The 18,223-nt window shown below is 43.3% G+C and overlaps 1 protein-coding gene across 1 annotated transcript in view; it reads left to right on the forward strand.

Moving 5' to 3' along the window:
* The window catches only part of PINX1 (PIN2 (TERF1) interacting telomerase inhibitor 1), a 69,064-nt gene extending 54,641 nt beyond the window's left edge, over positions 1–14,423 (forward strand). Inside the window, exon 7 of the mRNA XM_071742199.1 lies at positions 13,129–14,423. Within this exon, the coding sequence (XP_071598300.1) occupies positions 13,129–13,734 (606 nt within the window). The 3' untranslated portion in view covers positions 13,735–14,423. The remainder of the gene's footprint in view (positions 1–13,128) is intronic.
* The last annotated feature ends 3,800 nt before the right edge of the window (positions 14,424–18,223 follow it).

Here is an 18,223-nt window from a genome sequence, read left to right on the forward strand (position 1 = left end):
TGGGGATAAACATAATTTTTTTAAGTTTCTGTGCTGTTCCTGGGTGACAGAGGTCTGTTGGACAAGGGTCGTCTTTTCTCTTTCTCTACACCCTCAGTGTAAAGCAAAAATTTCTGTACTGTCTGGTGTCTGATTTCCTTCTGCTTTGAGACACTTCTGACATCTAGGAGAACTACTCCAAGCCTTCCACTGAGGATTTCAGATCCCAACCAACACTGCTTCTCTCTAAACAGAATAATGTCCCACGGTGTGGCTGAGGGACTGGAGATGGCAGCTGAGGTTTACACTCCTTGCCTTTCCTTGTCAACAGCAGAATATTAGAAGTAAATGAGACACTGGGAACAAATTGATCTTTCCTTTAATCTGATGTTTCTTCTTGAGTCTTCATTTTGATGCATGTTCCTGGAGTAGTTTGCTGTTAAGCTGTATTCAGCATTCTCCCTCTGCTCTGCTCTGCTCTGCTCTGCTCTGCTCTGCTCTGCTCTGCTCTGCTCTGCTCTGCTCTGCTCTGCTGAGACCCCACCTGGAGCTGTGTGTCCAGTTCTGGAGTCCCCAACAGCAGAAGGACACAGAGCTCCTGGAAGGTGTCCAGAGCAGAGCCACTCAAATGCTCAGAGGGCTGAGCACCTCCCTGGGAAGCCAGGCTGAGGGCTTGGGGTTGTTCAGCCTGGAGAAGAGGAGGCTCCCAGGTGAGCTCAGAGCAACCTTCCAATATCTGAAGGGGCTCCAAGAAAGCTGGGGGAGGGCTTTGGACACGGGGGGGTAGGGAGAGGACAAGGGAAATGGGTTAAAACTGGAAGAGGGGAGATTTGGATTAGACATTAGGAAGAAATTCTTTAATTTGAGGGTGATGAGACCCTGGAACAGGTTTCCCAGAGAAGCTGTTGCTTCCCTCTCCATGAAGTGTCTCTGCCCAGGTTGGATGGGGCTTGAGCAGTGTAATCTAGTTTAGGGTGTCCTTGGCCATGCAGGGGGTTGGAACTGGATGAGCTTTAAGGTCCCTTCCAACCCAAACCATTCTGGGATTCTGTTTCATCCCCACTCCTGTGCCAGGAGACGTTCCGGCTTGGAACACGGACGCTGCCTGGGGGACTGCCTGCCTGGCAATTATTTGTATTGTTTTGTACCCACTCATACCTTCAAGCTGCAAGTCCCTCGAGGCACAGGTTATGTGTTTTGTGTGGTTCACTGGGCAACCACAGAGCACTTCACTCCCCTTCTGGCATTTACATAAAGTGTTAATAATAAAATCCTCGGAAGTCTATTTGGATTTACAGGCACGGGGATTTTCTCATTGTCATTTTTTACATTACTGCTGAATCTTTATGCAGTACCATGAAGCTCAGACTTAGCATAATGAAAGATGTGTGTCTTTAAAGCTTACCCAGGTCAAAATTACAGAAGCAACCACCACAAAAAAAAAAAAAAAAAAAAAAGAAAGTAAGGAGGAAGGGAAAGTACAAATAAGGGTGTGAAATGAAGGCTATGGCTTGCAAGGTGCAGAAGTCAGAGGCAAGAAAAGCAGAGCAGAAATACAAAGGTCAGCCATGGAAAGCAAGCCAAAGGAAATGAAGGGGTTGGAAGGTGGAAAGTGAGGTTTTTTACTCCCAGGGGAGGAAAATAATAATGTAAGCCCAAGAGTCAGACTTGACCAGTTACAGATGTATAATACAAACCCTTAAGTTTTCACCTTTAATGTTTGGGAGATCACTGCTGGCTTACCTATGAGCAGAAAATCTGAGATACGACCCTGCCTGTGAGGGTACAAACTGTCTCAGTGTTGTATGGCCATTTAGCAGAGCTGTCTTCTTCACTTGGATAGTTAAAATTTTCTTTGGCATTGAAGGAAGCCTTGGAAATGCAGATACCGTACATGCTGATCTCAGCTGTTCTCTCCTCAAGTGGCTTGCTTGCTTAGGTTAAAACTGATGAGTTGTTTTGCAGGTTGAGAGAGCCAAAGTTCTGCCAAAGATTGCAGATTTCCCAAACTGACCATGAAAAAACAGCATCCTTGTGCTCAGGTTACAAAGTCATGCGGGCACTCGTGGTTCTTCAGAGATGACCCATGAAGTAGTGCCAGCTGCTTCATGGCAGGTTTTCCACCTGCCTTGTGGCTGAAGACCACCTTAATTTGGTATTTCAAGAGAAGATCAGCTTGGATTTAAAAATAGTATTTCAGAGTATGGGCACCCTTGCTAATGTACTCAAGAAATGTGGAGATGTAATCCCATACTTTCTCCCTCCACTTTCCTGAGCGTTGTTCCTCCTCTGAACCTCACAGGTGGCATCTTTCTCCATCCCAATAATCACTCCAAACTGATCTTTTCCTCCTTTTTATGAAAAGACATCAAGCTGTTGGAGAGCATCCAGAGAGGAGCAATGAGGATGGTGAAGGGTCCGGAAGGGACTTCTGAGCAGCAGCTGAGGGCACCTGGATTGTTCAGTTTGGAGAAAAGGAGGCTGAGGGGTGACCTCAGTGCAGTCTGTGGCTTCCTCATGAAGGGAAGCGATGGGGCAGGTTCTGATTTCTTCACTCCTGTGACCAAGGACAGGACTCAGGATTGGGGTGAAGCTGAATCAGGGGAGGTTTAGGTCAGATACCAGAAAAGGTTTTTCACCCAGAGGGCAGCTGAGCAGTGGAACAGCTCCCCAGGGAAGTGGTGACAGCACCAACCCTGAGTTCAAGAAGCATTTGGATGATGCTCTCAGGCACATGGGGTGATCCTGGGGGTGCCCTACACAGGGACAGGAGTTGGATGGACTTCATGATCCTGATGGATCCCTTCCAACTCAGAGTATTCTGTGATTCTTCCCTTCTTTCACCTTTGCTTATGCTTTTTTAGCTCCTCAGGTCACCACAAAATGGGAAATCTACTTCAGGCTTATTAGAAATCTTTATCTAATTGCTTTGACACCTTAACAGTCAGATTTATTTTGCAGTATCAAGGGGATGGAGACAGTATTGAAGGTGTACCCAGGGCTCTCTCTAGCAAATGTGCAAGAGCCTGAAATACCTGACTTAGAGTAGGAAGCCCCACAAATGGGAATACTTTGTTTCTTGATGAAATAAGAGGGAGTTTTTAGGCTTTGATAGCACATCAACTATTGCTGCCATTCCCTACGAGCTGTCAGGGAGTGTGGGGCTGAATGCCCAAGAATGGAGTTTTTGTCTTTGCCTCCTCGAGCTGTTTTTCTGTACAAAATGATGTCACTTGCAAAGTTTGTGTTGCATCTTGCTCATGGTTACAGTCATCCTGTCTTTCCTTCCTTTGATACTCCTGTTGCCAAAGTTAATTTAGAACCACACGATAATCCTTTCACCTCCAATTCTGGAATTTATTAATGGGGGTGGGCTGTGGAAATACCACTGGTAATGAATGTGGAAAAATAGTAAAGCCTATAAATCCAAATAAAGTCAGAACATCTCATGTCTTCTTTAAAGCACAATGTTCACCTTTGCTTTTTTTGCTGCTCAGAGTATAATATATGCCTTCAGGAACTTGGAAGCTAATGCTGCAAGTGAGTGCAGAACAATACAAGTCTCTGCAGAAATGTTCCTCTGATAACTTTGCTTTTTTGGCCTACATTTCTCGGTGGTTATTATTTGTTAATTATGTTATATAGTGCTCACATGTGGGCTAATTACTTCCCCAGAGAGCTTAACAATAAAATGATGGACAGAACAAGGGCAGGATGTTACACATAGCAGAGAGTAAAAGGGTAAGGTAGGACATGGTTAGTTAAACACTTAGGTCTGTGTGTAAAAAGGGAGTATCCTTGTGAAGCCTAGCACAGAGGAGTTGGGTGGGTTTGGGGGGGGGGGAGAAGATGGGTGTTAATTTGAATTGATCTAAGGAGTTGACTTGTCAGAGCAGTTGCAAAAAGAGGCACCCAAACTCAAGGCAGCACTGAGGAAAAAGATTGAGAAACTGATGAAAGAAGGCAGCAGGCAGATTGTGCCTGGCTTGGTTATGGTTGCAGGGCTGTGTGAATTTAGAAACAAGAATAAGGTTTGTATGAACTGGAGGTGCACTGCATAGAATCACAGAATGGTTTGGGTTGGAAGGGACCTTAAAGCTCATCCAGTTCCAACCCCCTGCCTGGGCAGGGACACCTCCAACTAGACCAGGTTGCTCCAAGCCCCATCCAACCTGACCTTGAAAACTTCCAAGGAAGGGGCACACATAACTTCCTTGGGCATGAATGATACTCCTTGAAAAATCAAACTCTTTCCTCAAACTTTTTTTTTTGTCAGAGCCTTATAAATGGGAGAGAAGAAACAACTGTGCATAACCCCCCCTGCAGCTGTATTTCATCTTGCACTTCTCATTCTTGTCATTTTGTTTTCCTGCATCTGTCTTTTAATCTGCTCGCTTTCAGGCAGATGGGCTCTCCTGGTATTTCTGCTCTCTGCTGCTTTAAATCATCGTGTTCTGATTCATTTTCCTGTGCTGCAAATACTTTTTCACACCTGCTTAGAGAAAAGGAACCCGAGTGGAGATGAAGGCACTCTTGACAAACAAATGACTGCGAGGCAACACGAGGTTTCTCGGCAACTCCTCGGCCACTGCTGGTGCTGAAAAACAGGAAATGTCTGTACCCTTGCACAGAGCTCTGACTTGATTTGGATGCATGGATCAGCTCTCCAGCATATTGCCCTCTCAGAGCAGAGGAGTGGAAGGAGTTTTCAAGTGTGTATTTTCCTTTTGAGAAGCATTTTCTAAGGGGAATGGGAAAGGAAGGATGGTTTGGCTATTGAAACGATCTGCTTCAAATGCTCCTAGGAGCACTTGGTGTATACACAAATGTGCTTTTCTGCTTTTATTATTAGAAAAGAGATAGAAGTTTTTTATAGGTATTATTTTCAGATTTCAAAGTACATGTAGTTTCCTCTGCCACAAGCCAAGCTGAGATGTTGGCTTTGCTTCCTCTCCGAATTGCTACCAGAACTCCTTTCTCTCCTCTGGGTGTTTCCAATGATTTTTATTTCATCCTCTCTCTCAGTGGCTTATCTCAGCATCTTAAATCTTAGGTGTCTTTGTTAATACCTTTGTTTTTATTCACAATTGGGCTGGCCAAGTCCACTTGTTACCTCTCATATCGTTCATCCAGTTTCTTCTGTATCTCTGGAGTAGAAGAAATCCTGAACTCGAGAATCAAGATTCAGTTTGGTCATCTGAACCCTGATGAGAAAGGATTAACAGCAGCTGCCTATTCCACACATATTGCAGAGGGGATGATGAAAAGTGCCCAGGGAATGCCACAAGAGTAGTGAACTACTATGTGTGGGTGACTTCTGAGTGTGCCTGGCAGTACTGCTGCCTCATGAACAACGCTGGGATGACTGTCCTGGACTTTTGAAGTCATTGAAATTTTGAGTACAGGACAAAAAGATGAGGCTACATTGATTTGATTATAGTCCTGCTTGTTCCTTTAAAATGCTTTCTTTGAGAGTCTCTTGATTATTTGGTTATGTAGGGGTATATTTGCAGACCAGGCAAAATTTGTGCTGTGCCATAGCACAGGTGAGTTGCACAGCAGGGTGACTTCAGTACTTGCACATCTCTGATACCTCTTTGAAGGACCTCAAATTACTTTACAAACACTTAAGGAAACTCTTAGGACTGCTGCAAGTTTCATGCAGTTGATAAGGCATGTTTTGTGCTTTGAGAGCCTGTGCCAGAGCTGGAGGGAATAACTCCTTCTCCTGAGCTTCCCACCAGCTGGGAAGAGAACTTGGGAAACGTGACCTTCCCAGTCCTGGGCTTGCTTTGCTGGACCAAACTTCCTCTGTTATTCAAGGTGAGAACACAACAGTTAGGATTGATTTAGGTGCTTCTGGGAAGATGAAGTCACCATGTTTGGATCTCTGTATCGTGCCAATAGAGAGATCCTAGGGGAAATCACCTTCCTTTAGGTTTGTTTGTATTCGGTCTAACGCACGGATGTAATTTGCAAGGAAATGTGAAGGAAAAAAGGTTTTGCTGGCCTCAGCAGCATATCTAGAGTGAAATGAGATGTCACAAGGATATCTAAGTGTCTCCCAAGGTGTGAAAAGGATTTGTCTTTTCTACAGTGTGCTGATTTTTTAACTCTTTCCCAAGCTGCCTTCAGTCTTCTGCACCTCTTGTGCTTTACCTTACTGTGTGTATTTTCTTTGCCCTTTCCAGCTGCCTTCTGATCAGGGATTTTACTCTCTGTCTTTGTTTGCTAAAACTTATATGAATGCTTCTTGGGTTTGATATTTTTGTTGGGGTTTTTTTGTGTTGTGTTTTGTTGTTTTTGTTTTTTTTTTTCCTGAAAAGTGTCAGAACAGTAGGAGGAAGTTTGTGTGCTCTGTGCAACATGCTGCCAGGGTTCCCATGCTGACATTAGAAATACAGGTGTTGGAACTACTAATACTGTAACTGTTAGTACTGCAGGACTGACCAGGATCTGATAATGACACCTGGAATGAATCCCCATGACTATCATTGTAATCAAGTCTTTGGCCAAAACTTAATCCCTTGCACTTTTTGCAACCCTGTTGCTTCCTGTGACGCTGTTGTTTTCGGGCTGAAGGGAAAACCTGGCTGAATATTACAGCTTTTTGAACAGCTCCTGTTTCACTGATGGAAACAGACTGGGATCCAGCACATTGTAGGACAGGAAAAATGTCTTTATGTGATGAGCAAATGGTGGTTTAGATACCTAAAGGTTCTTTTCAGCAAGAGAGATGGTGGCTTTTCTTGTAGCAATAGTAATGTGTGAGTTAGAAAAATAAATGAAAAAATTCTAGAGCTGGCTGCTTGCTGAGGGATAAGCTTTTGGCAAAAAGAGAATTACAAGACAGCCTGGGAGAGTGTGAATGCACTTTTAATAGAAACACATCACCACAGAATTTAAAACTCAAATAAACAATGGAACCAGCAGATCCAATGTAAATGTACTTGAAAACCAAGCACCTGTGGTTTTATACAGTAGGATGAAGTGGGTACTGTTATGTGGTAATAAAACCTTCTCACAAGGACACAGTGCTGCTCAAAAAAAAGTCTCCAGAAAGATTGTGGAACCTCCATCCTCAGAGGATTCCATCTGCTAAAAAAAGCTGAGCTGGTTCACTGTTGCTGGTAGTCCTGCTCCAGGCTGGAGGTTGGATTAGACATCCAGAGTCACTTCCAATCAATGAACCTGAGAATAGCCCCAGAATAACCCCAGAATTATTCTAAGCAGGGCTTTATTACAGTAAAATCCCTTGGAATTTTTAATGACAAGAGGAGCAGTCTGACTTCTTTCCCTTGTAGTTGCAGGTGGGGGCAGGTGTAGCAAAACTGGATCTTCATAATTCCATGGAGAAAACAGTTGGAATTTTATAAAAAAAAAGGTTTTTCTTTGTCCTCTTTCCATTAGTTACTTCCTAACCTTCTTCCTAACCTTTCTGGGTAAGAAACAGAGCTGACAGTTAATATGGTATGTAGGGTATACCTATACACAGTATTGTATATATACACATATATATAATATATATATGTATATATACATTATATACTATATACAGTATAGTAGGTAACATCCAACTGCAGGATAGCAGCTGATTTTCTAATGTATTCTAGCACAGAATTTATTTTAAGGGAGTCAAACAGGAAAGTGCTTTTCTATAATAATTGGAATTTGCCCATTTCAAAAGTGCTATCATGTCATACAGGCCAGCCAGGTATTAAGCATTCAGGATTTTTATTCCATTTCTCTTAAGTGGCTTCCTTGCTGTATTGGCACTCAGGATAAATTGTCAAATTCAACCTTGCTATAGTTATTTGAGGTACCCTGGTGATTAAAATACCAGGGTCAGCAGAAGAAGGAGATTGCAGCTGACCTGAATTTTTACCACTTCTTTCGAGGTTTCTCACTTTCATTCAACCTTCTTTTAGTACCAGGAGGTCAAATTGTATCCCTGTTGGAATTTTTAAAGCATTACATGATGGGGAGATGCTTCTAGAGCTCAAATTTTCCATTTCTCATTCCAAGTAAGGATTAACTCTACCAAACATATTCCTGATATTTGTCCGAGTTGCTTTCAGTGAGACTCCCAGAGGCTTCACATAGGTACTGATGGATTTCTCCACCTAGCAGGGTTTTGTGTTGGTAATTCACATCTGCTGCTGCTCATAAACATGGGGAAAATTGTCCCTCTTTCTCTTTGCATCAGCCCTTTCTGTACTGGAATTTTGTTGTCAATAATTCTAGAAGATGCTGGCAATCTTGATCAGGTAAACTGAAAACATAAGAGCCTCCTGGGTACCTTGTTGTCATGTCAGAACTGACTTCAGAACTGATGGGACGTGGCTTTATTTATGGACATATTTATTTTAATCCTGCTTAAGCTCATCCTGCTCCAAGTCTTTGTTCACCCTCTTGGTTGTTTGATCCCAATCCAAATGTTTATGCTGGTACTTGGAGTTGTCAACTTCTTACAGCAAGACTGTCATCCTTGATGTCTGCCAAGCTCCAGAGTGACTTCCTCAGCTCTGCTTCTCTCTCTGACAGCCAGATCTGGGTTTAGAAAGATCCAGGGATGCCTTCAGCTCTTCCCTGGCAAATTCTGTGCACTTCATGAAGGGCAGAGCAACCCACTGACCAACAGGAGCTGAAGGGACCCAAACAGAGTGGGATTGTATAGATCTTATTATTAGGGTTTCTCACCAAGCAAGTAGCTGATTGCTGGGGTTCAGCCAGCCTGCAGAAAGCTGGTGTTGCATTTTAAAGCCAGGAATGATTGTGTGCTTGCTTTATAACTCAGGCAGGAGGTTTAGCCTCTACTTGCTTCATCTAGCCCATTTTCTGTATTTAAGTGAGGTTTTAGTTTACCTTTATCCTGCCTTTATGCTCATCCCTTCTGTCCTTGTCTTTTTTATGAATTAGAGCTAACAAAATTGCTCGTGGATTTGTGCCCCCTCATTTGCAAATGAAGAAGCAAAGGCATTTAAAATTACTCCAGCAGTTGTAGTTTCTGTGTGGCAGATCTGAGGTGGTGTAGTAGATTTTTCTGATTCTAAGCTTTAAGTGCTTTAAGGGAACACTTGGAGTCTGAAAAGGAGGGAAACTTCACTAAATTAATCCAAGCTGCTCCTGTTGCTAATGTACTGGCACCCTTTTTCTTTGTTGCTTCTTTCTTGCTCCTTCTCTTCCCAGAGTTAACAGGCAGATGCAGGTTTTCTTTTTGCATTTTATTTCTTCAACCTCAGCTCTTAAATCCCCCAAAATCTTTGGGCTTTAAACTCACTTGAGTTCATGAAGTGTTGAAATACTTTCCACTCCAGGCTTCTGCTATTGCCAAACTGTGAATTGTTTCTATCTAACTGACCATACTCCTCTATTATTTTTTTTTTTTTTTGTTCACTAAACAACTGTGGCTGAAAGGTACTCTGAGAGGTCCAGTGCCTTAGAAATCCAATCCCAATCCTGCAGGGATCAGGAAAACCAGGATTTCACTCCATATGTTTGGTGTACTAACTTAATGATTAGATCAGCATTGTGTGTCTCAAGTGAAGAAAGAAGGCAGAAAAAAACACCACAGAGGTACTTAAAGTCCTTTATGTGCCTCGTGTTGTTTTCCATAGGTTTAACTAATTACATAAACAGATGATATTTACAGGGGACTTCTGGCTATAATTGACCTTCATCCTTTCCTGTGCACTTCCCAGCCTCTCCTTGAATTTTCCTATTGTTTCCTCTCAATCATTCTGTGTTGAACAAGCAGTGTTTCAAGCAGCCCTTTTCACTTAGAATCCCAGAATCTCAGGTTGGAAGGGACCTCAGGGCTCACCTGCTCCAACCCTTCTCATATTATTGTTTATCTGAGATGTCTCAGCACCCCACAGAGCTGAGACTTCAAACTTTCCAGAGCTGGGGAATCCACCACTTCTCCTGGGAGACCATTCCAATCTCTGGCTGTCTTCAGAGTGAAAAATTTTCCTCTTGTGTCCAATGGGAATGTCCCCAGGAGCAACTTGTGCCCATTGCCCCTTGGCTTGTCCATGGGACTCCTTGTCCATAGGGAGTCTCCATCTTCTCTGTATCCCCCCTTTTAAGTGCTGGAACATGGTCATAAGGTCTCCCGTAAGCCTTCTCAGGGCTGAACAATCCCAGTTTTCTCAGCCTCTCCTGGTTTGGCATTTGGACATTTGGCAGCTGCTTGGGACAATCCTACCAATTCTTGGAGGCCATTATTCCCAACTGCTTTCAGCTTCACCTCCTCAGCCCCATTTCATTGCCAGTTTTGGAACTCTCAGTGTCCCAGTCTCCAGACCTCCCACCACTTCCACCACGACTGCTCTTTTCCTTTTGCATGATCTGTGGAGCCAGGGGTGTTTCTTTCTTACAGCTTTGTGCAATAAATTGCTTTTGAGAAGCTGCAGCAACACGGTGCTGCATTCATCTTTATATATCTTACTTTTCTTTGAAATCTTTATACGTGTGTGTTGGGGCAAGCAAGGGAGGAGTTGCATAAACTGTGAGCTCCCATCAAGGGGTTAGAGCAAACCTGTGTTTAGAGTTCAGTGGTTGTTCCCATGGCTACTGGGACAGGTACATCACAGGGAGGGGGAACACTTCTGGCACTGAGCAGCCTTTCCAGGTGATTTATGGCTTCACATAAGCTTTTCCTAAACTGAGAGGTTTTCTAGGGTTGGCAACTCTTTGCTTGTCTCCATGCCCTGTTAGTTCCGTGTTCAATGGTCCATGGTTATTAAAATTCTTATCAATAAAGGAGTTTCTGAGCAAGGTTCTTACTTGCTGGGATCGTGCAAACCTTCTGAACTCCATTTAACCAAAGGAACTTTTTTTCTTTTAATGCCTAATGTATTTATATAAAAAAGAAATGTGTAGAGTTCAGGTAATATTTGCCTTCAATTACAGTAATTAAGTTGTCAGGACTTGAAGTCACCAAGGGAATGAGAAAATCCTTTCCTGGTTGGCTGGGGAGCAATTGGTGCTCTGGTTGCAAGTCCATTTTACATATTGGGGTGGGGAGGGAAACTGTTCTGGCTGGCATCTGCAGCAAAAAACCTGGGAGACTGTTTGTCATTTTGCAATACAAGGTGTCAAAACCCTGCCATGGATAGAAAGAAAAGGAAAAGAAAGTGACCTGTTTAACTCAGCTTTAGCAGGGCATCTATTTTTGCTCCACACAACGCTGCTTGCTTGGGCTGGGAGGTTTGTTTTATTAAAAAGAGAGGAACTACAAATGCAGCTCAAGCCACTTATTCTGTGGATTGTGTCTTGTCAAAGTTCTCTTACCAAATCTAACCTGTACAGAGAGATATCTGTAAACACATGCTTTATTTTTTTCCCCACCTTCAACATCTTGCAGGCTTCTTTGCCAGAAGTCAAATAGTTTCATTTACTCCATAAACCTCCCTTGAAGGTACACTACAAGGTATTCCTACAAGAAAAGCACCTGGTTTTTAGAAGTGCCCACACAAACATTACTGGCATTTTGAGTGTGGCATTGCTTTCGTTCCACTGGAATAGCTTTGAAACCAGTTGTATGAGGAAATCACTGCCTGTAATGCATCACTAATGACACAAATTTGTGCATTCCTGCTCATGTGAGCAAAAGTTAGGGATGCATCAGGAGTCAGACCTGCAAAACCTTACTCACCAACCCCAATAAACCCCACTTCAGCCAGAGGGTTTAATGATGCCCTGAAGAGAGACAGCACACTTAACCTCCACCATCATGCAATAACTATAAAATGGGGAGATAAGTGGGTTTTTATCTCCCAGTTTGCCCCTGGCCTTCACCCTGTGTATCAGCTTATGCCAGGGAAAGTGGGGAGTGAAATATTACCCCTGGGATTTGGTTGCATTTTGTGATCACTTTAGATCACATCCAAGATGCTCCTATTTACCCACACACTTAGCAATGGAAAAACAGTGAAGCATCTCTGTCAGTCTCACCACTGTGGTGAGATTGCTGTTCAAGAAGCACGTTGTAAGGCAGATGTTGGTAAGAATTCTACACAATTCTTACCTGCTCACCTTTTTCCATCACAGAAAGTGTGCTTGGTTACCCACAGTTCATACAAGGCTTTAAAAACCCCCAAAAAAGCAGTGTAAAATTTGGGACATTTCCAAGAGTCACTTGTTACTTTAGCCAAGCCACAAAAGGTTATTTTTCAGGTTTCACTATCCCTACAAATGAGTCTGAATTTCAGCTGCCTTCTTGGGTTGTTTATTTTGTAAGCCACAGATAATTTCACAAGTTTTCTATTTCCATCCTGTTGCATTTGTTGCTTTTTCAGAGTCAGTTCTCTTCTTGCCATACATACCAGCCAGCTCCAGAGCTATACTTTGCTTTTTGGCTTATATTTACTCTCTAGATACAAGACTGTTTTTTTTACAACTCTTCACCAGCAGCTAGAGCTGAGCAGCTATTTATTTTGCCTGTGCAGAAGCCTTGTAAGATCTAACCTGTGATGTTGTTTTTGCCATCTGATAACATATGATCAAATGGAGCCTGTTTAAATAACAACATCTAGGACACAATGACAGTAAACCAGCTATGAAACAAACATTTCTAAAGATCAGATAAGATGGAAGAGATGCATCAGTGCTGGATTGCTCCCTAGACTATAAGTTCTTGAACTTGGCTGGAGAGGTATTCCAGGCATGGGATTTCCTTTATGCCACAGGCTAATAGAGCAGACTGGGTTATTTTTCAGCTTGTTTTATATCTTGCAGAGACATGTGCCTTTGCAAAGTCAGTGTACTACACTGAGTAGGATGGAATTATCCATAACCTGCATGAGTTGCAGAGGAGTAAACAGTGAGAAATTCAAAGCAAAGGAGAAGTTTCTGAGTTCTGTATTTCCTCGCTGCCTTCTATCCTGCCACCTCCTCTCTAAAGCCACACTTGCCTTCAGGGCTGCCTCTCACTTTGCCAATTTTCTTATCAATTTTCAAAGCACTGTATGATTTTTAAATGTTTTTCTTATCAGCATGCAAAAAAATAGCCTTATGATCTGATCTAGTGGGAGGTGTCCCTGCCTGTTCAGGGGGGTTTGAACTAGATGATCTTTAAGGTCCTTTCCAACCCTGACCATTTTATATTTAAAGCAATTATTTCTGACTCTCTTTATTCACCTGCAGGAGGATATGACTGATCCTGAGTCTCAGGAAGGGAAGAAGAGAAACCCCTGGCTAGCTGAGCCTGCAGATGGCTACAATACAGTGAAGAGTGTTCTCACAGTACAAGAATATTTTGCCAAGCGCATGGCAAAGCTGAAGGGATCCCAGGATGAAACAGAAACCAAGGTGGAAAATTCCTGCCCAACAGCTGATGAAGCTTTGGAGCCTTCAGATGAACTGAAAACCAAAGTCAAAAAGAAAAAGAAGAAGCAGAAGAGGGGTGAGGCAGAGAGTGCAGAGCAATGCGAGAAACCAGAAGTGGAACAACTAAAAATAGGTGGCTTGAAAGGCAAGGGACTGGGTGGTCCTTTAAATGAGTGTCATCCAGGGAAAAAGAAAAGGAAACATAAAGAGCAGCCTGAAGAGGAAACCCATAACTGTGGTGAAAATATGGGCACTGGTGAAATTTATCAGGGAATATCTGATGGGGAAGATCTCAGTGTAAAGGACTATGAGGCAAAGCAAAAGAAATGCCACAAGAAGAAACACAAAAGGCAAAAAGAGGAGACAGATGAGTGTATAGAAGGAGCACAGAGAAAGAAAAAGAAGCACAGCAAGCACATTTAACCATTTAAGAGTCACACCAGGGTGATTTGAACTTTATCAGGGTTGAGGAGAAGATGTAAACACACCAGCCAGACATCAGGATGTGCTCTGCTCTTGAGTGCACTGCTCTACCTCCAGCTGAAACCACAGCCTGTGTTCATACATAGCTCTTCCAAGGGAGAACAGCGTCACAAGCCACCCTGTGCCTCAGAGCCACCTTAAAAAGGTCTTGTGTATCTGCAGAGCAAGACTAGATAAAAACCAGTTTGGCTTTGCCCCTTCCAGTATGGCAGATGTTGAGCTCAGTGGCTTTGCAAGAGCAATGTCTGGACTCTTGCTGCCTTCAGCCCACATTCCCTCTGGTGCAACTCCATTCAAGTCAGGTAACAGCAAGCCAAACCAGGCCTGGTTTCAACTGTGGTTAGGACTCTGACAGCAAATGAATTTCTATCTACTACTTCACCCTTCTCTACTGCCTTTCTTATTAAATCTCCCTTTTTCACTTCTGATAGCCCAGCTCCCCTCCTGGACACAGGAGAGGATTTGCAAAGCTCTGTGTATTTTTTTCACTGACTTTTGCAAAGTCCTCTTTTAATTTTTTCATTGATCTCCTTTTACAGATAAAGTGAATGTTGTTTCTTCCCCAAATACGTAACCTAATTAAAGGTTTATACCTGAGTGTTAGTAATAAAGAATGAAATTTAAGAAAAGGCTCCCATTTGTTTCCTCACCAGTAGTTAACTATTGTCAAGCTGTTGTAACTTTGCAACAGAGCTAAAGAAGCTGATTGACCAGATATAAGTCTCTGGTGCCCAGGCAACATTGAGGGTACCTTCAGTGCTGCATCTGGAATTCAAAATTTGTCTTAGATGGGGAAAGGTTTCCTGTAAAATTGGGAGATGGGGTGGACTGTAAAAGCGTAGCTGGTGAGATGCCATTTATATATTGAAAATCTGCAGTTTAGTTTTATGACCCAATTAATCCTGGAAATAAGTAATGCTGGAACTCAGGACTCCCATAAGCAGTTTTGGATGAGAATTCTAACATCCAGCATGAATTTTAGCATCTTAGTTTCATTCAGCTAAGAGCTTTCAGAAGAGATGGGTGAGCCTGGAAACAAAGTGGTGGAATTGGAGGAATCATTCATTGAATCAGAGAATGGTTTGGGTTGGAAAGGACCTTAAAGCTCATCCAGTTCCAACCCCCTGCATGGTCAGGGACACCTCCCCCAGCCCAGGGTGCTCCAAGCCCCATCCAACCTGGGCTGAGACACTGCCAGGGATGGGGCAGCCACAGCTTCCTTGGGCAACCTGGGCAACCAGGGTCTCATCACCCTCAAATTAAAGAATTTCTTCCTCATGTCCAACCTCAATCTCCCCTCTTCCAGTTTTAACCCATTTCCCTTGTCCTCTCCCTACCCCCCCGTGTCCAAAGCCCTCCCCCAGCTTTCTTGGAGCCCCTTCAGATATTGGAAGGTTGCTCTGAGCTCACCTGGGAGCCTCCTCTTCTCCAGGCTGAACAACCCCAAGCCCTCAGCCTGGCTTCCCAGGGAGGTGCTCAGCCCTCTGAGCATTTGAGTGGCTCTGCTCTGGACACCTTCCAGGAGCTCTGTGTCCTTCTGCTGTTGGGGACTCCAGAACTGGGCACACAGCTCCAGGTGGGGTCTCAGCAGAGCAGAACAGAGGGGGAGAATCCCCTCTCTGGACCCCTGTCTGTGCTTCTTTGGGTTCCCCATCCTTGAGTCCAGTTCTGATGTTGCTTTGGCCACAGCAGATTGACAGCACAACCCTGAAATCCCAGCAGTTACTGTGGCATAATCCAGAGTAGTTTGTCCAGAATGCAAGCCCATTACCTCTTGGGTTGACTTTGGGCCTGTGTTTCATCAGTGTAAATATAAAACATCCCCTTGGCCTGCTCTGCTGAATAAAAGGGGTACATATTTTTTTATTGTCTTAGCTCTGTCGTGTTGCTTAATGTGGTTTGAAAAACATTGTCATGAAGCAGATGTTAATATGAAAAAATTCCCTTCCACTGCCTCTATTGTCCAGTGGCAGAAACTTAGGCTGCAGCACACAGTCCAGTGTGGCTTCAGCTGGGTTGGTTGCAGCTGAAATCTGCCTTTCAAAGAGGAAGAGTTCAGATCTTGGTTTGCAATGCACCTCTCTTGCCCTCAGGACATGCTCATTCATTGCAGCAAAATGATTGTAGTTTTACTTATTGTAAGAGAGAAAAAAGATGCCTTTCTCTGTGTTCCACTGCTGGCATGCCAGGAGTTTTTAACCCTTCTAAAATTTGTTTTTCAGTGTTAAACTAATATGAACCATTACGATGCTGCTCTGGCTCCTTCCCTGGCTGCCCTCAACAAAATCCACTTCATACTGGGAGAGCTGGGAGTGAACTCCATGCTGGGGGTGAAAGAAAAAAAATAAGCTCTCTGGTGGTGATTATTGTAATAAATAATTATTCATGTTACACTGCAGCATCTTAAGTGGTTGGTCCCCTGCAAGGCAGTGCCTCTAAATTTCTTCTTCACCACGAGTTTGGATTTTTGTTTGCTGGTAGAAGGCAGAAGTGACTGTGTCAAATGAGTTTTGTTAACTCTTAAGCAACTAAACTTTACAGTCTTGCTGGGATTTTATTTTTAAAAGGTGCTAGTCAAGGACCAAGGTTTCCTTCTCCAAATACTTCTGGGCTTGTTTGTTTGTTCTCTGTGTTAATCTTCAGGAGTTTCTATGTGCTTGTTCTTGTGTTTGGCCAGATTCCAGTGCTAGTTACAGAAAGAAGAAATCCAGGAATAAGTCTTTAAATTTATTGTGTTGCTACAGTTAAGCAGAGTATGGCAAAGATTTAAATCTGGCTCAGATTGAAATATCAGCTACAAGTAGAAGATTCTCTATTTGCAGAAGACAAAGGGGGAGTTTCACCTCATTCTGGGAAATGGAGGATTTTTTTGTCCCTTAAACTTGAAGAGAAGCAGCATGTGCAGAACATGAGTTGTAAGGAGGTAAAAATTCATAATTAGAGTAACATTTGCAACAAGTAATTCACTCTGCTCGAGGGGTGTTAGTGGTCAGCCCACTCTGCATTACTCAACAAAAAGTTTTTCTGACCAGATACTGTCTATTGAAATGGATGGGTTGAACAACAGGGACATGTTTCAAAGCAATAAATTGCTGACTTTTTTGTTTTGTTTTTTTTGTTTTTTTTTTTATAGTGGGTTACAAGTCCAGTTTTAACCAAACTCTGGTTTGGCAAGGAGGTCTTTTTTAGAAAGCATAAGGAAAAGAATTATGTCATTATGCAACTAGTGAAAATAACTGAGTGTAAGCACAAAGAAATTACTTGGTTTCCTTTCTGTGAGAATAAGACTTTTAAGCAGCAGTCTTTTGTTATATATGTGTCCATTGTACTTGGACATTGCAGCACAAAATTAGGGACCTCCAAGTGAAATGACCTAGAAACTAAACAAATTGAGAGTCACCACTCTGCTTTCACTTCCAAATCAAGAGTGAGACGAGCATGTAGATCCTGACAGATGTCCAGACATGCACAGAGCAGGGATATTAAAATGTTTTCAGTTTTACTAATCCCAGGTCACAGTGACATAGAAGAATTTTTTGCTCTGGAAGCCTCGCACAGATGATGGTTTCATAGACTCATAGAATGGTTTGGGTTGGAAGAGACCTTAAAGCTCATCCAGTTCCAACCCCCCTGCATGGGCAGGGACACCTCCCACAGCCCAGGGCAGTGGCGGATTCCCCATCCCTGGAGGGATTTGTAACTTGTGTAGATTTGGTGCTGAAGGACATGGCTTAGAGGCAACCTTGGCAGTGCTGGGTTACCAATTGGGCTTGATGATCTCAAAGGTCTTTTCCAACCAAAATGATTCCATGATCCTATAAAAGCACTAAACAAAGCCCAGGTCCCAGAACAAATAGTTGTAAGGTAAATCCTGACACTTGGAGTAGGGTTGTGCTTGGGGAGACACATCCCACTGGTGATAAACATCCCATACCCTGGAATTCACACTGTCCTCTCTGCAAAAACATTCCCACCTCTTACCCATCCTGAACAGCAACACTCAGATTATTTTCATCCAATTCCAACCCCCCTGCCATGGTCAGGGACACCTCCCCCAGCCCAGGGTGCTCCAAGCCCCATCCAACCTGGGCTGAGACACTGCCAGGGATGGGGCAGCCACAGCTTCTCTGGGAAAACAGGACCAAGGTCTCAGCACCCTCACACTAAAAAAGTTCCTCCTAATCTCTAACCTAAATCTGTCCCAGTTTAAAACCATTACCCCTTGTTCTCTCCTACAACCCCTTGTAAAAAGTCCCTCCTCAGCTTTCCTGTAGGCTTCCTTCAAGTACTGGAAGGTCACTATTAGGTCCTTCCTGAAGCCTCCTCTTCTCCAGGCTGAACAGCCCCAGCTCCCTGGCTTCTTAAGAGAGGTTCTCCAGCCCTCTGAGGATTTTTGTGGCCCTCCTCTGGACATTCTTCAATGGGTCTA

This window comes from Heliangelus exortis, chromosome 3 (assembly GCF_036169615.1).
Source record: "Heliangelus exortis chromosome 3, bHelExo1.hap1, whole genome shotgun sequence".
NCBI classification, from domain to species: Eukaryota; Metazoa; Chordata; class Aves; order Apodiformes; family Trochilidae; genus Heliangelus; species Heliangelus exortis.